At 39.9% G+C, this 25547-nt stretch overlaps 1 protein-coding gene across 7 annotated transcripts; it reads left to right on the forward strand.

The window, feature by feature from the left end:
• Nucleotides 1-498: 498 nt before the first annotated feature.
• Frmd5 (FERM domain containing) lies at nucleotides 499-23948 on the forward strand. Of its 7 annotated transcripts, none has more exons than XM_022850224.2 (15): nucleotides 499-3292; nucleotides 5984-6418; nucleotides 14151-14291; nucleotides 14587-14658; nucleotides 15580-15690; nucleotides 15979-16143; nucleotides 16451-16531; nucleotides 16720-16853; nucleotides 17211-17292; nucleotides 17600-17679; nucleotides 17951-18185; nucleotides 18486-18789; nucleotides 19280-19452; nucleotides 19769-19868; nucleotides 20056-23948. In XM_022850224.2, exons 2-14 carry the CDS (start codon nucleotides 6320-6322, stop codon nucleotides 19862-19864), a joined length of 1773 nt encoding a protein of 590 aa, XP_022705959.1. In that variant the 5' UTR covers nucleotides 499-3292; nucleotides 5984-6319; the 3' UTR covers nucleotides 19865-19868; nucleotides 20056-23948. The 7 variants fall into 7 exon arrangements, 6 of the variants coding, with proteins under 6 accessions (XP_022705959.1, XP_022705958.1, XP_022705956.1 ...); XM_022850223.2 differs by lacking the exon at nucleotides 499-3292 and adding an exon at nucleotides 5166-5493; XR_015314883.1 differs by lacking the exon at nucleotides 499-3292 and having other exon boundaries at nucleotides 6315-6418; nucleotides 20056-20876; nucleotides 21137-23948.
• The last annotated feature ends 1599 nt before the right edge of the window (nucleotides 23949-25547 follow it).

The raw sequence follows: 25547 nt of genomic DNA on the forward strand, positions 1-25547 counted from the left end.
ATATTTGAGCAGTTGGTAATTAGAATAAGCCCGAAGTGTATTTGAGTGCAATCATGTACGTCCTAATGATATGACAATCATTCACTGATCTCAATTCTGTGTGTGTAAGCAAACTCGAAGATCAATGCATGCTCTATCTACTGAAGGCACTCCTCGCGGTATTTTGAATGATGTCGATTTGAATGAATACAGGAAGCGCCTAGCCCACTTCAGCCGATGGCAAATTATTAGTTAACTGAGATGATGCTTATATCCGCGGTAAATTGCTGATCTCCTTCTATGTAATTTGTCCTTCACATATATATGTTTACGTTATTCGAGTTCTAAACTCTGAACTTCCAGACAAAGGAATCCATGAGTCAGACGCTATATTGATCTTTAAAAATCCAGCTATCTCAGAAAAAAGAGCATATTATGCATATTTTAGCAGTCATCGGAAAAAAAGACAGTATTTTCATGTTATAGAAGTAGAACGTTCTTGTTTGAACGGCAGAAGATATTCGCAGAAGGTAACGATTCAGGAACAATTCATCTCAAAGCGACATTTGGCTTAGCGGCATGAATAATTTCATTTTAAAGTTCCAGTTTAAGCCGGATGACCAGGATGGTGTCAGTGGACAACTGTGTGTTCGGAATGAATAATCAATGGTAGCTCCGTAATGTCTTCGGTGTTTTAACTAGCGCATGATTTTTACTATTAGACGTATCTGTTATAACATGCTAATATAGTCGATGTAATTATCCATCTTCAGTATCGTAATACATGTTGAACATGCAAAAATAAAGTGCCATTAATATATTTATTTTCGTTAGAATTTGCTCCAAACAAAATTCTGTATACGATAGCATTTCTTGACTAGGCCATGAGATTCCTCTATCAATGTAGAACGTCAATATAATCATCATATTCTAAAAAAAAAAAACACGAATAATCGGTCTTTTTGTCATTGGTTGCTAGTTCGGTGACGAAATTAATGAAAAGCTGGATGATATTTGTCGATCTTCGTGTATCTTGCGAAAGTAAAACTAGAAACCGATTCATTTTCCAGCTATTTCCCCGGTTTCCAGGTGATTCGCGTAACCGCGAACGGGTTTTCATAGCTAGAGACATACCAGTTTTAGCAAGAAAACTGCGTGGGGACTATCGATGCTATATGGTATTAGGCATAATTACACAACATTAAGAAACAAAAGCTGCAACAACTATAGCGCTAGTACAATGTCATCTGTTTGTTAACAGTTCATGCAAGACAATTACGAAGTGTGCCCTTTGAGTTAATTTTACGTTTTTTGAGCGTGACGCATATCTAGAGAAAATCGAGACAATTGATCGTGGCAGGTTGGCGAAAAAACAAAAATACTGTAAAATCGTTAATGACCCAAGATGGAGTAAAGAATCCAAACCCATGACTAATCACCATGTTATGTAAGGCGTGAAAGAACACGCAAACGGCCCAGAAGGTTCATCATACGAAATATATTTGAGACGTGACGGGCTGATGCAGCAGTAAACACCAGTAAACTAGCCAGGAAGGCACTGTGTTGTCGTAAAATAAAAAACCGTTTAAGAATTTTTGGTTTAAAAAAAGTTTAAGAATTTTTGGTTTCGTTCGTATTATATTGAGTTGAAGTTTGCCCGATGATGGCTAAATACCAGTCAGATAGCAGCATCTCCAGGTTTTAACGCTAAGATACCTGCAAATTCTGGCAACAGCCGTAGCGACATAGCTTAAATCCACCGTAGGGAATAATTCCGGTAAAATAAAAGATTCAAACCCCGTGCGATAACGTCTTTGCCTGCTAAACTTAGAGACGTATGGAGTGGATGAAATGTAAAGCTGGATATACTTCATTTTGTGCCGGAAGAGACCAACCGTCTGCAACAATTTAATTAATTTTATTAATTAAAAAATAAGTTAATATAGGGTCGAACGAAAAGCCTGATGTTTTAGAATCGACAACTTGAGTTGTTGTTGTTGTTCCTGTTTTTCGACGGCAGCTGTCGTCCAGGGTCGTTCCTTGAGGCCGACTGTTACTGAATCAATTGCCCACGGCTTTCCGCATGCAGTCGGTATACAGATATTGCAACTACAGATACATTCGTTCGGTCGCTCGCGACGCTCCTTCAGGAGTTACTGAATTTTTGGTTACCCTTACTTTTCTTTCGAGGAATCCGATAGTCCACTACAGCCTTGTTAGTCGTTTATTTAACAAAGAATATTATCGATAGGCTGGGCGTGCATGCTCGCATGGTTCCATTCAGATGATTAAGGACCTCTTTTTCTCACAGGTTTTGTTGTGTGTTTACGCTCTACCAGTGTACAGCAACACCCGGCCGATGAAGCTTTCCCTGAAATTAGGGATGACCTTCACTATAATCGGCACTAGCAAGACCCAACACAATACTCCATTTAGTTGCTGCTTTATGCAGTAGTCATCATGAAAGACACTGCTCCTTCAGCAATTTCGCTGACTGATTTAGATAAAACATCATTATTAAACTCTATCACAGAGTATAATCTTGCATGATGTAGTATAATATTATAGGGAGAGTATAATATTACCAAAAATTATATCCTATTACAGCACACATACGAGGAATTTTCGTCCACAGCAATGAAGTACATCAAATTGAGAACTGTATCCTTTTTCGCTTCCCAAACGTAGGTTCCGCTATACTTATGCATGTCACTTTTATTTTATTCGCACAACCTTGAAATGACCGTGCTGTTCTTTGTCCGAATGTCCGAAATAACAGTCGTGGTAGCTAATCGCTCCTAGGTTTTGTTGGTCTGTCCCCTATTCATATACTCAAATGACCCTTCTTTTTTCGGTGTGACGTCGTGTGTATCGGTTCGTGAGCTCCTGAGAAGTCTTCGCTGGTTGACGCGCGCAGCTTTAATCTAGCGCCAATGAACAACAGCTCCAAAGTACTCGGTCGACTGGTCGTCATTACTATAGTTGTGGGTGATTAGGAGACGTGGTATGTTGCTGCGATTTGACGGTACTGGGTAGTCTGGCAATTGCCGCTGGGTCCGCTGCGTCCGCTGGTGCTCCCGCTGCCAGCAGATAAAGTTAAGGCCCTTTCTTCACCCTTTCTCTCTATTTTGTCCCTCGCAGCGGTTAATGAAGGAAACAACACTTAGAGCGACGGTAGCGCCAACGCTTTTCATTGTAGCTTAGCAGCAGCAGCTGCAGCACCGTCATCAACCATCGGCATCAGCGTTTCCATCGTTGCCGCCGTCAGTATCGTTTCCTAGGATAGAAGCGCGCCTAGTGCAACAACTTACTAGTAAGTGTCCTTTTGTCTGTCTATTTGTCTACCTACGTGTATGTATTTCAGTGTCTCCGCTATCCGTGAGTCCGTTTTTACCTGCGCATTCGTACACTTGGGAAAGAGAACGTATTCGTTCCCCTTCCCCCGTACCGCGCGCTCGCGTGATTGCACGCTGCGTTGTTGTTGTTCACATTATCGGCAATTCTCAGAAATCGTTTTTGTTGTTGTTTCGTTCGTAGTCCCCTCTCCCCATGGCAGGCCGCAAGCCCCCGTCAAAGTGTGAACCTGTTTGAGAGTCTTGAAGCTAAGAGCCTTCAGCTGAAAGATCTCCTTCAAGTGGAGGAGAGTTTCGCTTGCTCTTCACAGATCGACGGTAGCTCGTACGACAAGGCTAGGGGAAGGCGGTCCAGGACGGCACCGTCTTTACTGTCGTCGTTGCTGATGGTGTTGTTGGTGCTGCTTCTGCTGAAGTACGAGGGTAGCTCGAGTTGACGCAGCTATCGGCGCTCAAAAGCCAGGACAGCGCAGAAGTGAATTTTTTGTTTCTTGTTAGATTGTCGTTTTATTGTCGTTTCACTGTTGTTAGCGAAAAATGAAATGAGAAAACGACATTTATAAGTCGATAGATAAACTGGCAGATGAAACGTCAACTAGGAAGATTGTCCATTTCACGTACTTGCCGCTGCCATCGCAGCCTCGCTGTAAGTGGCTAATATCACAGAGGGCTCCTTCAAGCACAGACTGCTGTCTCTGCCGCGTTGTGTTGCCCTTCTCCTTCTGTTACAGTAGCCTGTCCCTTACCACCACTCCGCCCCTCCCACGGACCATGTACGAGTGAGCACCGCCGCCCACCTTGCTGGGACTGCCGTCGGGCTGTGTTGCTTCTAGTAGCGAGTGAGATCTGAGTGAAAGGGTACTCCAGATTCGACAAATCCCCACTCGATGACAGGGGAGGCCATTCTTCCAATGTGGCGTGTGTCTGTGTGTATATACGTGCACCACCCAGTCCGCCCTGAATCGTTCTAGGAAACCGTTGTATTCACTCCGTGCACCACCACCGATCAGCATCAAAGAAACATTGCGTCGAAGAGACGAAAAGGAAGACAGTTCTAATAACAACAAGAGTAAAAAACAAGAGTACAATCTGCACGTCTTGACCTACGCGAGTGCACGCAATACACTGTCCGGATACACGTTGTTGTCCACGTACACAGTGTCGTTATCTATCGCTTAGCGATTAGCAACAAAAACAAAAAAAGCTCTTGGAATCGGTCTCTTCGCGGAGTAAGGAAAAAACCAAAACTGCGCTTAATTAACTATCAGATACCTATTACTGAGAAACGTAGGCTATTGCAAGATATATCACGAAGCTGTGCAAAGAGATTGGCGAAAAATCGCCTCAAACTAGCGCATACTATAAACAAGATGACTTTATTTACCTTGCACGTATATCCCTGCGTGGGACGCAACCGCCTCGAATGATGTCACGCTATCAGACAACAATCACCGAAACGCTTTTGTGTTTCGACGGCAAAAGATAATAGCATCAATTGAAGGAAGCGGACACGAACGCAACACGTACAAGTACTCTACTGGATTGTACATGGAACATTGTGGAAACTTCTACAATCAATTTACTGTGCTTCTTTAAATGCCTATTTCTGCTACAATCGCATTAGAGAGTCGTGGTTCGCCAGTGGATCCTCAATTGCAAGCAAGCTGGTTCTAATATTTGAGGGCACTTCACGTTAGCTACATACATACATACATATATATATATATATATATATATATATATATATGTATATATATAGAGCTAAATCGAAAGTTCAAATTTGGCGGCTTATAAGATGTTCGTCGTACAGGTGTACCACATATAATTCTTATCGCGCTAACTATAGCCACTTGGCTTTTCAATCAGCGCAATGAAGTGGCGCAACTGCCTGTTTCAGTATTCACGCAGTGCAAAGTTTATACAGATCGTCGCGTTGAAAACCAATAACCAGAACCACAGCAATTTATAGCAGATGTCTGTGTGCACGATTTCTTACGAATAAGCATACGTTTTTCTTTTGAAATTACACTTCCGTCGAAGCCTGTTATGGCTTAAGTATCGCCTCCGGCGGTTCGTAGGACAAACTGATTTATAGCATCATTATCGACAGAATGGAATGGATTCAGCCTCTGTGCACTGAACGTGTCTCATTGAGATCATAGTTAGTTGGCTCCATAGCTACGTTATTTACCGACATTAGTCGATCAGGGTAGTAAAAATAGTCTGTGCACAACCGGAAGCCCAAAAATTTCAGATGTTCAGTTAGACCCTAGTGGAAAACCTGTTGAACGTGTGTTAAACTTAGATGTTACTTTTTTCATACTGTATAAAGAAGAAATCGAATTCACACAATAACAGAAAGGTGGCACTCCCAAAAATTCGACAACTAGAAAAAAATCATTTTTGGCATTGTAGAAAAGTTTAAAAAAAAAGGATGACAAAATGAAACACTCAACAAACAGGTAGCAACGATTTGAAATTAGTTGAATCTTCTGCAATAGAATTCTAGAGAGCCGGCTATAGTCGCCTGCGCGAATAGGATATAAGTTGGCATTCTGTAAGCTGATTTTTGCATGTACGCTAATTAAATCTACCTGTGACCATAGAGGAATATTATTACAACAATTTCTGTTTGTCAAATCAACGCTTAGATCCCGACCGTGAACAAATTTGGAAAATGCATATAAGCCAGCTCGAAGGAACAGATCAACAGTGAGCAGGCCTGGAACGCTATACGGTACCATCAGGACTCAAGGATACTTCTGTATGGCAAACTCTAGCACAAAACAATGTGACACCTTTAAAAGATGCCCTAGTCGCCTAAGGCTTGAAAGGGACTCACACCATAATACAACCCATTACTGCAGGAGATTAAAGCTAGGAGTGGAGTCACTCACTAGGTTATTATCTCCTTGAAGGACTTGCTAGCAGTAGTCCAGCAAAAAAACCTAATCTGACAAATAAGCCGTCAGACTGGATTGGTGAACATGTTCCGCTTTGGTTCGAAGAAGGCTAACCGGCAGGAATACAGGTGTAGCGTACGCTTTCTCGATGACGATGAGGCTCCCATCGATTGTGACTTTCAGGTACGTATCAGGACAAGAAACAGGCACAATAGGAACAGCGCATTTCCATTGATAACGGTTTAGCACTCAATTTGTTCGGTGGTAAATCCAATTGCGCATGATCAACCCCGTCGAAAGATTGCAAATTTTCAGCAGTATATTATAATGTAAAAAGCTTTCTGTAATAACGTGATAGACATGTCAATACGCCTTAGTAATGATCTCAGATTAAATATAAACTATTCGAAAAATTTCTTGATCAATACGGGCCATAATTGTTACAAATTCTATCGCTTTTGAATCGCGAAACTGCACTATCGTGATAGTGTACGGCAACAAACATAAACACTACTGAAATATCTAGCGGGCAGTGTCTCTTCGTAGTCGAGTATAATTTGTCTATTTTTTTTTTTTGTATTCTTCATGGACAGTACAGACGATTGCATCAGTCATTTGAATCGCTGGGAAGCTTTTTGACACAAAGAACAGCCACTCTATTTACCTCTGTGCCTTTAAGCTTGCCTGAACATAATTTGTTCTCCACTCATTGTTGAGCTGCAATTTCAAACGATCACGGAAAACTCCCGAGGATGCTGGAATACAAGGATTCATAGATGAGATGGGCTCGGAGGCGACAATAAGCCAATCCACCTCAACTATAGCTACTAGGTAGTTTAGGTGCAGATAGTAGCTTTACAGAGTAAGTAGTTTTTTAAATGTAGCCCCCTTTTCGTTCCTACGATACTGATGGTAAAGGAAGTTAATTTTTTAATTATTGTTTTTCATGAACTCAAAGCTGAAATAATAAGATGTTTTCTTAAGGGAAAAACATCGTTTCCATATTACCTATTTATTTCTGCTTGTTCTTCTAATTTTTTAGAACCAGTTCTAGACAAACAATATGACGATACTCAATTTTTTCCAAGGTAAATGCAAAATAGTTGAAATTAATTATGTTTTTTATTGAATCGACGATATTCATTACCGGAAAATGGGTATGATATATAATGCTTCAGAGCATTTAAACAGGTACTTTATTTTTTGTCACCGCTTTAAAGAGAATGGTCTTTGGGCATATCTAGCTCCTTGGGAAAGCACACGGATTGTTTTGTCTGAAAAGGAAATCAAATGCTTACCCTGATTAGAGGGTTATTATCGACGTGTAATAGCGGAGTAATACGGTTTCGGTGTTAGATGATGCAGTAGCAAAGCTGATATCAGTCATTATTGCAAGAGTCCATGGGTCGCGTGTCTGAACCTGGACATCCGCAGCGGAATGCGCGGCTATGAGGCCGAGTGCGCGTAGCTCACGGCCCTCAAAATTAAAGCTCTAAAAGCTTCAAGAACCGGAAGCGGTGAGGCAGTCCTGGCACCCAAAAATCGAGCAATCAGAAAAGGTGACGGAGTAATATTTGATTTATACGGTCCTTGTTAGCCACATGTACGTCATTGATATCGGAGAGGCTTTGAACCCGTTTTACGTAGCTATGAATGAATCTTGATTTCAGCTTCGCTCCTGAGCGCTTAGAGTTGACTCAAAGGTTGCGCATGTTCTAATCATGAAGCTTCTGTTTGTCAATATCACTGGTAGTAAAAAAATCGAGCACTTACGCGTCTTCTATCCGTTCGTACTCCGTTAGGGTGTCAAACATATTTAATCGTCTTCGTGCAATAAGATAAACATTTTTTGCTTCACGAATTGCCGAGCAAGAAGAATGTTGACCGGTATATTTCACACTTTCAAGAATTCGCTGATCCCTGTCGCATGTGTTGCGCTGGCTACAATCTTCACCCCAAGGCAAAGGCAATAGAGATCGTTTTACCAATAATGCCAGTTTTTGTATCCTTTTGTTGTTTGCCATGATAGGCTACCAATGCACATGGGATTAATTCCCATTATAAGCCTGTATGTCACTATAGCTCGGTATGAAAAGGCCAATTGCGTTATTTGGAAATGTCCGATCTTTATAGACGAATTATTTTGAAAGGTTTATCCTATATTGTATCCTACATGTTAGGCTTATACAACATATGGCGTACGCTCTCGCCAATAGCCGACTGAAGTCATTTAGTTCCATATTCTAAAGTACTTCGTGGGTCGATTTGTGCAGCGTAGAGCGTTAGGAAGATGATTCAATTCACGTTCTTCCACGAAGATGCTGTCGATTTTTTTCAAACAAAAAGCGAAGGATTGCAGAACTAGCGAGTTGCTACTGTGACACGGACACAGCCAAGTTATTCAAAGCATAATATTCAAGGGCCATCACTGTAAATATTTTCGGCTATTTTATACAGAATAGGGTGCAAAACTAATGAGAGTATGCTCCGTACCAGCTCCATACTGGCTACCAGAATTGTAACCAGAATTTTTCAACGTTCTTGAAAGGCGCACGAGTAGTCGAGAGTAATAAGTAATCGAAGCAATTGCTGTCTTTGGGTTTGTTATCTAGCTTAGTTATCTAGCGCCATAAGACCGGCCTTTTCTTAAATTCATATTTTGATGAACTGCCAACCATCCAAACTTTACTCTGTGCTAAGATATACGTACATTAATGTATGTACACTTTCATACACTTTATGAAAATCAACACAAAATACTTTATTGCTCAAGTAGTTTATACTCAACGAGCCTGACGAAGGCGGCCTTGTTGAGCCTGACGCACCTGGCTTTTGTTGCCCTAGACAAGACTGTCTATAGGCTATGACTCAGCGTCCTTAGATGATTGATCTAGAGGCACACACTGAAGAAGCCCTTTTAACTATAGTTAAAGTGTGTACGTGTGTGATATCGCCGTGTAATGGGACAATGGTACGGTAATTATCAACCATTCGGAATATATATAGATATTCTGCTTATTCTTACACAAACGTGTATACGCTTATGTGAAATATTCAAAGCTTTTATAGATCAAACGTAAATAAGTGACGCGGTATATGGATAACCTTTTGAAATGTTAGCTACTACATAATTGGAACGTTTCCTTCTTATATATATATATATATATGGATTATCAAGACACGGTGTTGTATTTATGGGGAAACAAGGAATCGCTAAAGGTAACTAGGATTGACTGCTTAATCAGCGACATATCATAAGATGGCATTTTTCATATATTAATTAGAAGTTAGAAAAATATCGCTTGTAATTTACCCGTTGTGAAGTAGTCTAAAGTAACTTCTATAAGATCAAAATATTTCCCAATGAATATGGTAGTTTTGTGAACGACGTCCCATGGGGCCCTTCTAAGACGGACCCATTTTCTTCACACTGTATCGGGGCCACCAGACCCATTGTGAGCGTTGTATAACATAATATGTATATACAATGATAAAAAAGATAAGACGTCAGATATACTGGTCGAGCCAATTTTTTATTGGTGGGTCAGATTTTCGGTGACGAAATACACCTATGTTGTGTTCAAATATTATATCAAACGAAGTAGGTTGTTCCGACCAGAAGCCACTATGTCTATTGCATTTTCCTAGACAGATACTGCTCAAGAAACTGTCGTGGAACGTCCGCTTAGCCGTTAAGCCGTTAAGCTTATTATCGCCGACTGAGAGCTATTGTTGGCTAAATGGGGAACACTCGGTCAGGTAACAGCATTACCAACTGTAGCACTATCGACAACAAAGTATTTTTAAAAACCTTTTTGGCTTTTGAATGTACTGTTCGTAACAGAAATACGGTTTCCAGCCGAAGTCAACTATGATAACAACTGGTCTGCTACATTCAGCAGGGCGACACAAAAAAAACATTAATTTAAATATAGGCGCGGTGGGTGACAAGTAGACACATCCATGATTTAGTACCTTTAGGTTCTATTGAGAGAAACTGGAAAATCTAAAGCTATAAATTACCACTTGTTGGAATGCGAATAACATAAATAGAGATCCAAGCTAGGTAACTTCGCTCTGGAATCATAACTTACTAGAAAACTAAGGCAGAAGTTCGTAAATTCCCGTATTTTTAGTTCATGTTGATCACAAAAAAGGGATATTTTGGAAGAGAAGGGTCTTCTAGGTATAAAGAAATTATCCACATTCTTTGATGGTTTGATAAACTTTTTTCTGGTAGTACGTTAGATCCTAGTCGGTGGAGATAATGTCAAAGACGTGTAAATCTGATCTTTGAAAACTTCTTGCATATGCAATCGCTGACTTGAGGCAACGGAATAGAGTTCGAAACGTTCTACGGGGGAAGGGGTCTAGTTGCAACGGTACCGCCACAGAACATTAATTACGATAACATACAACTAGTATATATTGTTTGCTCCACCCAGTCAAACAAAACCCCGAGGCTTCCGACCTTTCGTAAGCCTGTCGTTCACCCATGGCTGAGCTAGACAACCATCACAGACGAGATACGCATATTAAATTTCGGATGAGGGCTTGCGGATGCATACTCGTGCAGGAAGCATCATAGAGAAACGCTTTAAAACGTCACGTTTATATAAGTGTATGTATCTCGTATATTGCACTTAGTTTACTTTTACCACGGCTGTGGGTTTGCAACTATAACAAACACTATCTAAAAATGGGACTTTACAACATACCTGTATCGCACATTTTTATTCGGTAGCACTACTTATCGGACAACAGTCATGTATTCTATATGAATGTTTCAATTACGAAAACTATTAAATAAAAAAAAATTATGAGAGTTTATGGCTAAGTAAGTTTGGAAAGATCTCAAATACAGAATTGTTTTACACGCTACTATCGAAAAAACGTTAATCAAAAAAATTAACTAACTAGGTACCCGTGTCCTCTGTAAGGTCATAATAGTATTTTTTGATAGTGCTCAATGGCTCAATTGATATTATAACACAAAGAACTACAGAAGTCTGGTAAAACTCATCCCGCTGCAGCATGGCTATTGAGGTGTTGCCGAGACAAGTGTAAATGTTCACTGTTTTTGAAATCCTCATTGTGAAAGCTTCATTATTTAGACAACAGAGCATGTTCTCGTAAATTATGCGTAGTCTTACAGAGACAGATTCGCTGAGTAATGTCTAATCCAGAAAAGCAATTCTGACTGTAAAAATCTGTTGCTTGCATTCAAATCAGATTCGGATGCGTTGTCTAATTTTGGACACGTCATCCTATACTGGTCACCCTTCTATCGCACGCATAAGGTGAACGCTCTCGGCAAAGTCCACGTTTCTAGCAAAACAGTTGGGACTTATATCTGAGCAAGATGCTAAACTGCACACGGCTTTTGAATGGGTTGAAAAAATAGATAAAAAACAAAGGGGCTTTGCTATTCAGCATTTGCTCCAATTGATCATATTAGGAAGTTGTCCTGTGCTGCATGTTCATATCCGCACTCACACTGGCGATGGAGCGTGATGACGACTCTTGTGATAAAACTTATTGCAGAATTGCCAACTTGAATGATAAGTTGCTTTGCTTGGACAAAACTAACTTTTCGCCGAATAAAGTGGACCTACTGTTCAAAGAATATTTAAGCAAGGAAAATCTTACTTTTCTTCTTTAAGATTTTTTTTTTCTCAAGATTGACGAAGGTCTATGAAAACACGAATGATACAATCGTTTCGGCTGAACTTATCGTTAACTGAATCGTTTTAGTTGAATAGTGTTTTAGGGGACACTTTCGATCCCTCACGGGACTCGGATTCCCTTATTCTTTTTCTAGTCTAATTATAGCCACGACGCGAAGTAGCTGTGGCATCGAGGCAGATGTTAGCCTTTAGCAGTGGGTTGGCATGTTAGCAGGTCACGAATGTCGAAGTTAGGCTTCAAGTTAGCGGATGCCGAAATGAAATAATGAACTGGAGTAGTTGATGTCCTCATTCAAAACGCACACGCCTGCAGGGGCTGCTGGATAATCTGAACGATGGCGCAATAAGAGAATGGCAAACAGCTGAACTCTATTAGAAGACACACTTAATAACCTCTAGCTATTATTAGAAATATAAACGATTCGATTAGTAGTTGGTAGCGCTCAATAAAACGAGTGTTCGTGTCATCCATGAGTCGGAAATATTGCTAAATTAATATGTTATTCGTGTTTTTATAATAACTTTCCTATGATATTATTTCCAAAAGAGAATATGATTGAATATATACTATGTATCATGTCAATGATGATACTGAGCATTCTACTGAAGCATCCCGTGCTTTGGGCCAATGCGCATTACTGACGGGTAATTTCCTCGTCATACTGTGTCTATTCTGGCAGTCTTATTTACGATACTCTTAAAATAAACTCGCTTTGGATCCATATGAATCAATGCATATGTCGCTGGGTTGTCTACAGATGTACGGACCGGGTCGGTAAGATATCTTTGCTGTTCTCGAAGTTCCTAGTGCGTATCTCGGACACCATTCACCTGTTATTTTACATAGCGCCTATCGAACACAAGCATTCAATTAGTTTCTTTTGTGAATTAAAATTTAAGAATACCTTATTTGAATCAATTTATTTAATTGAATTGGTAGTGGGTTAGTGCTCGAAGCTTTAGAAGTACAGGTATCAAGAGAGAGAGAGAGAGAGAGAGAGAGAGAGAGAGAGAGAGAGAGAGAGAGAGAGAGCGAAGCAATACTAGGAACGATGGACGCAGAATTCGTCTAGCACACCTTATTATAGGTTTACAAGTTTATTGTAGGCATATTGACAGCCGCGTCCTATTCGCGACATTTTATTTATATATTTCAAGTGGAAAAACACCATATTATCTATAATAAATATTTGGTACTGCATATTCTGTGATATTTTGATTGTGCGGTTTACGTCAAATACAAAAAGAGAAGGAGCGAAAAAAATTCTTATAGGGGGATGGACAATCTAAACGTACAATTTTGTAACGTCTACGGTAGGGATAAGTCTTTAGTTTTAGGCAAAAGTAAGTTCACCGCTGGAACCGATCCTGGATAAAAAGTGAGCCGGCATTGTTTCTAATATCCGTACGGTAACTGGTGGTATCCCTATGGATGAGTTTGCGGCAACATGGTCCTTTTTGGATTGACACCCGCGTATGTGATGTCGGCAGAAGGGCGATTCAACGCCCTTGATTTGCTGAGACGTTAGTTGATTCAATACGCACTTGCTTATGATGCATCAGCCAGAAGGAGACCCAGTCTTCGCACAGAATCTCGAATCAGCTTGCCAGATGAAAGCCAGCTCGAACCTAGATATTTAGCCAAGCCGGACCATAATAGAATATAAGATCTAAACCTTACGCCTGAAACAACGTTAGCATTTATCAAACGGCTGACATTAGCAAATGCGTCTACTCTAAGGCTCACACATCCCAAGCTCCGATAAGCAAACACTTATCGCTGAATCGCTACAAGTACCATTATTCTGTCAATTTTAGCGCTGATGAACGTGTAATCTCGAAAACGTATGTGTGAGCTGCTGGCAGATCGTTGGCAATGGCATTAGTGGCACAATTTTTGCTTCATCTTTGTATGCAAAGTTATATATTGCCTTATTTGCATCTTCTCACGTCGATAGTTAAGCTGTAACTTACCTAGTCTCAACTACATGCACCCTGTACGCATCCCCGAGCCTAATATAATATTATAGTCTATTTATGTTTTATCCTATAGTAATATATGCCTATTTGTTTTCATAAATTGAAGTTTGACATGCCTTTTTAGTGTGCGGTCACCTTCCTAAATTACTAAGATTGTTTGGACACGAAACATTGATCCACTAACGTCAGTAAATAAAAACGTGCCACTTAGTGATTATTTTCTGATCGTTATTGTTTATTTTCATCAGCATATGTGCTTGGGCCAGTACGTCCTCGACTTCGTATGCTCGAGCATAGGACTGCTGGAGAAGGACCTGTTTGGCCTACGGTATGTCGACTCTCACAACCAGCGGCGATGGCTCGACCTCAGTAAACCCGTCCTTAAACAGGTTTGTGTCCAGGTTATGTGTTTAGGGTACGTTTTTATGCGTATACGTTGACTTATCAAAATACGGTATAACGGCCACCATCTCCAATGTTCTTACTGTACAATGGTGTAGGTACCGCCACTCTTAATAACAACATGGGTTTATCACAAATCGAAATACATCCAGCTTAAATTATACAAATCGAAATGAAATTATTATAAGTAATTAATTGTGTATACCGTAAGATAAAAATAAGAAAATTAGCTTAATTGCTGCGAAAAAAATTAACTTAATATTTCCAAATGTGTCATTCTAGGTGAAGGGGATAAAAAATGTCGTTTTCTGTTTTAGGGTCAAGTACTATCCCCCGAACCCACTCAATCTCAAGGTAAATGGAAGCCATATAATATTCATGCACAAATACAAATCGCGCTTCTTCTGTCAGTTATTTTAATCATAAAAGCACAGGTTTCCCTATATAAGCGTTACTAGCGATGTGACACATGGCCCCGTAATGGCGTCGAAGCTGACGTGTTTGTCCACTAAATCTTAGGTATGTGTAGAAATTTAAATTTAAAGCCGGACGTAAACATCCTTCGTCTTATGTCGACAGGAACTAACCGTCTGATGTAATGCTTAATCAGAAACCGGACGCAAAACTTCGCACGATTAACTCAACAATAAGTCAATTGCATTTTCTTTACAAGCATCGAACGCAAACTCTTTTTGCATCGATTTCTGAACGCTGCGTCCATCCCTTATTTTCACCGAGGATGTTTGTTGTTGTTTCTTCTTTTGACATTATTTACCCTACGGCCTTTGTTTCGTCCTAGCTTTTGCCTTGATGAGCGCAGTAAGTGTATTATGAGCAGATCCCGTTCTATAGGACTGCCATATATCTCAACGACCACAAAAAGGCAGCTGTGGCGCTCGGAACAGCAGACTATTTTGCCGGCTATAGTGGCCCTATCGTGGCGTGAAAATTACGAAAAATCGAATGGAATACCAACGTGTTATATTAGCTTTTGCGCTTATGAACGTATTTCTACTGTTGTCAAGTTATGGTACGCAGAGGTAGTGTCTCGGCTTTGCATACTGATAACATCGTTTCATACTTAGGCACATAACCCTGGTCTGTCTCGGGTGTGCTATTACGGTAACTTAGGATTCCTCGATTAAACGTTTCGTCAAGCAGATAACACGTTGACAATTAGGGCTAAACAGCGAATTTGTATGAAATCATATACAGATGTCAGGTAAAGATCATTACTAATATCCTAACTTTTCTATAACCTGGAAACTGTTCTAGGAAGAGGCATGCCGATATCAAGTATATCTACAACTGAAGAGAGATCTAACTCACGGCCGTCTTAATTGCACCCAAAGTGAGGCAGCCTTTATGGTCGCCTACGTCAAACAGGTATGGTGTGAGATCATTACTAAATGTTATACTAAAGTTTATACAGTATAGGACTGAATGAACCTTGGTGGTGAGCTTGCTTTGCAAGCAGTGAGGTCGTTCGATGGCTAACACATTCATAATCCCAAACTTAACTACTTACCTTTGGACCGATCCAATATACTTATAAGTAAAACATGCTATTACATCTTATAAGCCAAGTCCATCATGTGTGTGTGATGCATATGCGCAGTGTTATGTTAAATGAGAAAAATTATGTGCTTGTACGTTAACCTAATTTACGCTTAGGCCGAGCTGGGTGATTGGGATACGTTAGCGATTGGGGGTACGACGAGCGAAGACGGCTTGGATGATCCCGTTAACGATGGGAATCCTGCCGATTCCGTGGATAACCCTCGACAACGGGCGCACACATTCAGCACCAGCAGACTTCTGCCCAAAAACTCACACAGCGTACGTTACAAGTGTTAAACAATACATTATTGTTTCCCTAGCTTTTCAGCAAGAATGATGTAAATTTAGGCACAGACAGAAAAACAAAGCCGACAGACAGGGCGTCTTCTGCGCTTTCGGAAATGCTTCGGCTTTTTTGTCAATTAATAGCAAAAACTTGTACACTCAGATGAAAGCTGGCCTCGTTTATATTTGGTGAGTGAAAATGCATTTAAACTGATGAGTATGGGGTCGTTTACAGGCTAAAACTATATATTTTAACTTGTATATTTTGCATTTTATTATTGGCCGTGAAATGTTTTTTCAGGAGATCGAGTCACGCATCGAGCGGATCCATGAGACACTCAAAGGAATATCAGCTACCGAAGCACAGGACCTTTTTCTAAAAGTACATTCATTACAGATAGGCAACTATTATGCTTCATGTGAACCAATTCTGGTGCAAAAGTCCTACTACTGCAGCCTGAATACAACTGAGTAATAACTACATCACTTATCTAAACTATATGAAGGATGCTTTATTTTTATAGACCTTCAAAACCATAGAATGTAATAATTACGTCCTATGGGTTGCAGCGCGCGGCCACCCTAGAAAGCTATGGCATAGACCCGCACCCGGTCAAAGACGAACACAAGAATCAACTTTACATTGGAGTCAATCACCTCGGAGTTCTTACATTTCGAGCAGGGAAACGAGATCAGCACATTAAGTAATTATATGATAATAATTAAAATTATATTTTCTAGCTTTAGTTCGGTTCATCGTAATGGTTACGTCTGGGAATTGGCTGATTTAGGAGCAGCGTCTATAACGTAACTTCATGGATTTCAATTTTCCACCATTTGTCGCCCCTGCACTATAGGAGATCTATTTTCTTTTTTATAGTTTTACTATGTTTATATTTATAGTATTGAATTGCTTACCGTAGTGATCAACGATGTCCAACGTAAAGTGAATGCCTTTATATGAAAATGGTGATTTGGTAACCTCTTCTACACTTTTGTTTCTCGTCCGAACGTTAACACAAGTATATAAAGCTATTATTTTTTCTGTTTCTTTTTGGCAGATTTGACGATTTGGTGAAATTTAACTACGAAGGCAAGATGTTTATTCTACACGTCATGACTTCGGGCTCAAATAAAAAACAGGTGTGATCACTCTTTAACCAGTAACAGTTTGTACGTATACGTATATAAAGCCCAAAAGTGGCTTGACAGCTGGACATTTTGCATCAGTCTAAGTGGCAGGAAATACGCGAACTATTGCAATAAAGAGTGTACCTAGATGTACAACACAATTGTAACAGGCACTCGTAATATAATCTCCATAATCCTCTAATTTTATGCTACAAGCATAAAATTAGAGGATTTTTCGGAATTTTAACATAGTATTATGCCAAGATATAAATGGCGCTTGTATATACTAGTGTTGCTAATATAATCTGTGTTTCTTTAGGTCATCGGATTTCGGTGTCCTTCGCAGGCCGCTTGTCATCATCTTTTTGCTTGCGCCAACGATATTCGGTGCTACTTCACGTGAGTAGACTACGACCGCTGCGATATAAATGACAACGGCCCTCTGATACGAATTCTAATGTTCATTGCAAATATTAAGCCTTATTTTGCATGGCATATATCTCATTTCGATACACAGCGTCTGCTTATATTGATGTGTACAAGTAAGGTTTTACATTGTTATCAATGAGGGTTACATTGGTATCTAAATACAGAACAGTTTCAATTCAGAGCTGCACAGATGTTTCAGAAATTTACATAATTTATCTTGGGTACGTTTCTACATCTGTAGGAGTATTCCGCCGTTGGCATCCAAGCGCAATACATTGTCACGGGCGATGTCGATCCTAAAGAAACGTGAAACTTCACTTGCGTCTCTGTACCCAGGACATCCATCGGCCACGACCGCTCAGGCGCGACTGCCGCAGATTTCAGTGGATGACGATCAAGTCAACCAAGCTCTCGACGATTTCAATCGAAACAGGAGCTGCCATCCAGCTTCACTGTTGGAGCACGCCCATTACAAGGTATATAGGAGTTCTTTCCACACACGTAGTTTACTTTATATATGAAGGCTGAATTGAAGCGTGTATGTACGCTTAACAAGAACTTGTGCTGTTACACCCGTTGCAAAAACATTTTCGATATTACTAATAACAATACCACTATCCACTCGCGTGTTACTCTGCTACTCACTAGTCGAACTACATAACTCACATATGTGAGTTATGTACTTCGATCAGATTTTAAGTATGAGTATATCAACTGCGCTTGGTCTAAAATTGGTTAGGCTGACAGAGCTTTTTTTATTGGTCTTGATTATTTAGGACGACGAGTCCGAGATTATTCGAAGCGGGACCTCGGACGTCGGATCTTTGTTGGTGAATCCTGACGATGAGGAGGGCGCAGGCGCGCTGGGATCGAACAAACCACCTATTTTAACACCGACACTTGACGGAACTCCAACCCATCAGAGACATCAAAGTGACGCTGGCAGTGGAACGGGCCCTATCGGACCAGGTCAGCATTTTGATCATAACGGGGATGTCCTTGGTAAACATCACGTCGTAGGCTACCAAGACTCGGGAAACATCTACGAGCCTACAGAAACGCCCTTAAGTGAACATCCAGGTATAACGAATTTACCAAGAGTGTATTAATCGTTGTGTGAGCATTTCTTCAACTATGACCAGGAATACTACGTGTTTAGTATAAAGCTAAGGGGCAAATCCCTGCAGGCTCTTCGCATGCACATTCTGCAGAAGTAGTTAGAAACACGCGTGTGAATTTTGCAACAATTGCTGACAACAATTAATTTCAGCATCGTAATGATATGCATCAACGTGCGGAAATGGAGGGCATCCAGGTAGTACTAGTCATGGTCGGAGCCAGGAGAGCGGGTCTTCACGTTGGTTCATCATTAATTCAGCCTTTCCCGACTATGATTATCATGAGATACCAAAAAATCGTCTGGCATGATATTGAATTTAATAAGAGATAGCATGGTTTGTCGTGCCGAATCCCGTTTTCAATCATGCGGGACATACTACTACATATACTTTGCTGTTTGTATGTATTTTTTACTTATGTTATGGTGTTGGTGTTGCTGTTACTGCGACAGGCTACACGTTAATGGAGTGTCACGATGCGCTCGGCGGGAAAGGTGGCCTGCCCGAAGGTCATCCGTTACTGCGCCACGCGCAGCTGGTGGCCTTTGCATCGCTTGTAATGCTGCTTATTATCACCCTCTCCGCGATCGCCGTCATGGAGAGTGATTCTGCTCTTTTCGAAGAGGTATATAGATTGTTTATTGATTGGGAACACAACATGTATAAGATATCCAGGTGGCATACTAGGGGTCTGGGTTGATATACTTAATTTTCTAACGTATTTGTAACACGTAGTTTAGAGAAAAAGCTAGTTTGCTGTTCACTTAGTAGCGGCTTCCTACCGAAACCATACGTTGAGATTTGTCGTCTTCCCATAGAAACCTCTTTGTAAGTACATTGGGATAGTAAGTTTCTGATAAATGTTAGAATCTTGAGTATTGAAAGAAATTCCGTTAACATTGCATGAACCGTCCACGCAATGGCGGTGACTGACGCTTCAGGTGAAATCGTGGCCGCCTTTTGTCGTGTTACGTCGCGAGTACTATTATCCTGTGAAGAGCTTCTTCAGCGGCCGTTTGCGGCATCCACAAATCTGAATCGGTAAACAAAGATTCTACCCGATATAGCTTTGAGGAGTTCCCATTCCAGAGTAGTATAAGGCACACCGCGATTGCGCGTAATGCATGCCGTACGCCGTAGAAAGTATGATAATAATAGACAGAACAATACATGCACGTAAAATCTGGAAACGAAACTCAAAATCAAACCTTATTATTAAAATGTATAGGTTAGTTCATAATGCAGAATCTGTGGATGTCATCTAGTTCAAGAGGCCGTCCAAGTTCAAGTGGACACCATTCGATAGATGCTTTCAAGAAGGTGACCTTCATAACGCCACGCGTTCCTTAAGAGCACGCCGTTCATATAACATGCTGCACAACTCCTTGATCAGCATCACTTCGGTCGTTCAAGGGTACTGCTGCGCTCAGTGAAGCTGGACAAACATGTATACATTTCTGCTGCTACGAGAATCGGGTGGGCACGGGGTCGCTACTGTTTATACGATCGGCGCAAAATGAATTTTATCCCATATTCTGTATAAATTGTGCATTATCTTGAAAACATGACATGTTCGTAAAGTCGCATAACTCCTATAAATATATACATATTGTGCTAATATGAAAGACATAGCAAATACAAATGAAGGTTTTGAATGAATAGTTGATCTTTATTGCATCTGGAAATAAAGGTCTGCGCCAGCCGACCGCGGATTTATAAATTATAAAGTTGTCATTGTCCATATTTGTCGAAATTGCCAGGGGCTACGCCGGAAACACTGACAAGGCATTCGCCAAGATTTACCTGCACGTATCCGTAATTTGTTGTTTGACCAAAAAGAGATATAGCAGCCTGCGATCGGTGTTGTTCAATTATTGAATTAGTGTGAATTTTTTTATATCAGAAATGACATAAAAACGATGCTAATATTTAATATACATATATATATATATATATATATATAGCCTTCGCAATTGTTGTAAGCAGTATCATAGCAAGGGTAACGTCCCGTTCGTAACCTACCTACCTACCTACGCTTATGTAGTCACGGTTCGTAATCATTCACAGTTTCCATCTATAGCCCCACAAATGTGACATGGTGTCGCCTAACTATCATATATAATTTGATGTATATCATAGCTTCGAAGCCATAAATCAACCAATGACCGAACATTCTAGCAGTTATCGTTACATAATGCACACACACTCACACAGCTCTGTCGTCTGCTTAGCCGACTGGGCTTTGTATGACATACGTTGTCTTTGTTGAAAAACACTCTCCAAGTCATAATACTTGCTGTTTTTTAAAGAGTTCACGCAGTGGCCGATTGATCGGGCCGTCTATCAACTGATTGATTGAGGGCATTGGGGAACAACAGTCTTTGCGTAACTTGTACATAAACCGAATCTTACCAGCGAACAATTGAAGAACTATACGCGACAGGACGGTGTGCAAAAGACGTCAATGAAAAACGCGACAGAACGAGCTGATCATGAAACTAACCACAGCGAGTACTACAAACAGATTCTAACATTACGATAAGTATGAAAAAGTCGACAAAAGCAGCTGCAGCAACAGGGACCCCCAAGGAAATACCGAAACCGTACAAATCGGATTACATATGAAAAGATCCGACGCGAAATGGACAAGGAGAAATAGCAAGAAGCACTTGATCAAGCTGCAGAAATTCGGAGGGAAATACCGTTATAATTCGTGGAGTTGTTTTTGAAATGAACACGATAAACAGGATTCGGCAAATATGACAGGCGTCGACTGACAAAAAAAGCAGCTCGGCTCTTTGAGCGAGAATAGCATATTCGAAATAAAAAATCTCTTCGTCCTAGCTATAAAAGATAGCACTGTAATAACATTGATTGATCTAATGTAATTTGCCTTCGAAAAGAAAAACGGAATTAATGTTTTAGTGCTATTTATAGAATTCTACAAGTGATTATACTGCTATTAGGGCTTATATTTGATGTACGAAGAGGAAGTAGGCCAACACACACACGCACATATGTAATAGCATAGAGATATTCAGCTCGCAATATAATATGATATTATCTTGTCTCTAGTAGCATGACAATAATGGTTCAAGCCTAAAAACAAAGTGTATTAAAGGTTTAACTGTGCTGGCCCTTAGCATATAATGGTTCGACAATAGATACGATCGATCGCGGCTCTATACTCGATGATTTGGGAGGCATCCCACGGGAACTTGGGAACATTTTACCGTCCTTATATGGTTCACTATGTGCAAATATGAATTTTACTTTGCCTAGTAGAATAAACTTCGTATGATGTATTCATTGTCAAAGCAGTTTACTAAGTTCACTGAATGACCACGTAGCAACGTGCTCGCTATAACTACGAAAAAAAAATGTACATAAAAATCCTACAAAAAAAAGAAAAATACTCAACGGGAAAATCACGTGCCGTCAGTCTTTGCTGCCTCCCGAGCAAGCATTCGCTTTGCCCTGTGTCGTAAACCATACTCACTTCGCAATGATGTATGATATTACCGATATAATCTGCTAGTCTGTGCTTAAACAAGGGATATCTACGAGCACAAACGCTTACCTCATATGGCATCTTCTTTAGTACATGTGTTCTATTACCATTTGTAGGAGTCATTACTATCCTCATCATTAATGATAGTAATAAAACGAGTATAAACATAGGAAAGTTAGTAATAGATACGTGTCAACGAATAAAATGAAGAAAACGTGCAGCCCTCGCTGGGATACGAGTCTGACCTTGAAGCGTGTACACTGTGCAAGAGAACGCAGTTGATAACAATACTATCTCTACAACTCAACGTGCACTATTAGTACGATTACCGACTACTTAGTGTAAAGTTTATATCGTATTTTTCGAATTAATTCTCTCCGCGTATTTATCTGTCTATGTCTACATTTTGCAATAAACCGTTTTGACCAGAGATTGTTTAGAAAACTGACAAGCTGATCCTCGGACCTTTTCCCTTCCCAGTGTTTCGTTATTTCGCCACCAGCACTTCAACCCTCTGCCGAAGAGTGGAGCATAGTCGGCTTGTTGTAACCATGTCGTGTCTTCTGATCCATTAGTCGACTCAATTTGCATTAGTTTCATAGCTATGGCCATATAGGACACTATTCAACGGCCATGGGTGACGAGTGAAGGCAACATGCACAACTAGCCCGCTGTCTTCGAGAACACTGAACCGGTATTACCAATGATAAATGAACAAATAAGAAAAGTCTGAATCGTCTAATTAGAATGAATGCAAATTAAAACATAGCTAGGGCAATAAATGTCATGACAAAGGACCACAATGGCACTGTGTAAACTGTTGTCAACACAAAACAACAAAGGGACAGCAAACCAAGTCTTATTCTATCCGTACTGCCTTTAGCACTACAACAAATAGCATCGAAGCAATAATAACAACAGCAGCTATTAACACCGGTTCGTTTGTCAGAGGTATTATTTAGAGAGTAACGATATTGATACTTTCAGTTACGATCTGTCTTGTATAATATAAATTTCAACTATGATCGTAACGTTGTGGGAAGGCGTTTACTTTATCTTGTTTTATTAAGAATTCTCACACCACAGGTATACTATTAGATGTAGAACGAAAAAAAAAAAGATTCAGTATTTTATTGATGGAATTCCTATATTCATATTGTTCCATCTACGAAATTAATATTAATTTAATTTTTTTGCTGTCTTATATGTGAGACGATGTGGGATTGCACAAATCTATTCATTTGAAAAATAACGTGGAATCATCCGTTTGCATACAGATCTACAATTGTATGTAAACAAATACCTAAATAAAATACATAATTCATCCATTCATTCAGATACATGTACACAATATTTTCACATCAACAAGGACAAACAAGTAGGTAGATGGGTGAACTCTGAGATGGATGTAACCGAATTTGTACATGAGAACAATCGGTGAGCGCCGACCAATTTCTATCAGCTTAATTCATCAAACAATAATATTAGAAAAAATATATAGTGGCCAGACAGCAGTTGACAAATCTCTTCGTACGAAGAAGACCAAAAACGGTAACGGATCATGAAGCTGTAAAAAAAAAATAAAGCTCAAATGCACCATATAAATTTCACCACCAGCACATTGATTTAACATTCAAATTGAGGAAATAGAGGAAGCTGATAACATATAGACGTGTCCTACACAAAATTGACTAGTTAGAAAATTGTTTGTATACTTTATATTAGTCGTAATTTTTTCTTGAAGCATTCAAAAGATTTGTTTATAACGCTTCCGTAAAAGCAACACTTAATAACCATAAAAAATCATTTAGTACCAAAATTATTGCACGTACTTAGCATTGCCGTTCGTTATTTCTAGGCGCACTTTGACTTCAATTGACTTCCCTTTACAAGACTAAAAAATCGGACGAATTGTCGTTGTGTGTTGATATTTTTTTAGTGTCACATTTTGAGCAGTTCGGCCAAGCAAATGAAATTTCGAAGCTCTGCCCGTTGCCAACTTCGAAGGTGAAAAGGGTCCTCGATAGACCTTCGGTGTCAAGATCGCGCCGATATATATCTAACGCCTTTTTAGGAGCCTATTGAATTAGCATAGAACAATTTAAAAAAAGAGTTTGGAAAGATTATTCGAACGAGCGACATATATTGCTGCAGAATTTGGAATTGGCTTTTACCAGTTCTGTGTACATATCATTGTCCCGAAATGCAGTCTTCGTTTATATTAAAACAATCAGCGAATGTAATACAAAGTTTTTAGTTCTACCCACTATGGCGACTGATCGATCGGCAACGAGGATTTTATTTATGTAGTTTATAACAACTGCCTCGCTCACTTGAATAAGCGAATCTATACTTCTATTGTAAAAGTTTGGCAGATCATGGCTTTTTTGAATCGATAGCGAACGGTATCAATGGACATCAAGCTCGTTCATATATAAACAATTGGTCCGCGTGACCCCCATTCGGGGACTAGGAGGTTCGAAACTGCTACTGTTTCTACCCATACAGTATATCTCCAATACATTTTGTACCTTCTCTGTCCTGGGAACGCCAGCTCTACCACGCTTAGAGGCCTAATTACATCGATTATTCATTACCTCAACCGAATCAGAAGTATCTACAGATCCTTGAAGTTATTGGGTGATGCCAAGTTGATCCCATGAGGTGCATATTGCCACGTACAGATGACATGTTACTTAATTTTCCTGTCTCTCATTCTCTCTCTACATTAGCGCTCCTATTTAGCACCCTGATACGCCAGATCAAATTTTCCAATAAATCAGCCGTAACAATTAAACATACGATCAGTCTGTATGGGAATAACAGTCATGCATTAAATCACATACACTCAATATAAGAGATTAATTGTATATAAGCAATAAAAACGAAGGAAGAAGTAACAAAGACTGCTTAACAATAGTCCTATAGTACTTGACCAGGTTTATTTGTAGATTTCAAACAACGTACGCTGTACGAAAATTTCGTGTTCCAGAGGTTATATGCTGTCAGGCGGTGTACCAAAAATAGGTAGCTACTTTCTCATTTGCGGAAAAAAACGTCAACCGCATACATGAACTTCAAAAGGATTAATATTCTGACAGTGTAGTCGTTTTATTTGAACCTTTACTATACTATATGAACATAGCAAACTGTGTTTCAGCCATTTTCAATAATTTGCTTTGCCAGTGGGTTTGATGTATCAGGAAGTC

Source organism: Varroa jacobsoni, unplaced genomic scaffold, assembly GCF_002532875.2.
Source record: "Varroa jacobsoni isolate VJ856 unplaced genomic scaffold, vjacob_1.0 scaffold_1451, whole genome shotgun sequence".
Taxonomy (NCBI): Eukaryota; Metazoa; Arthropoda; class Arachnida; order Mesostigmata; family Varroidae; genus Varroa; species Varroa jacobsoni.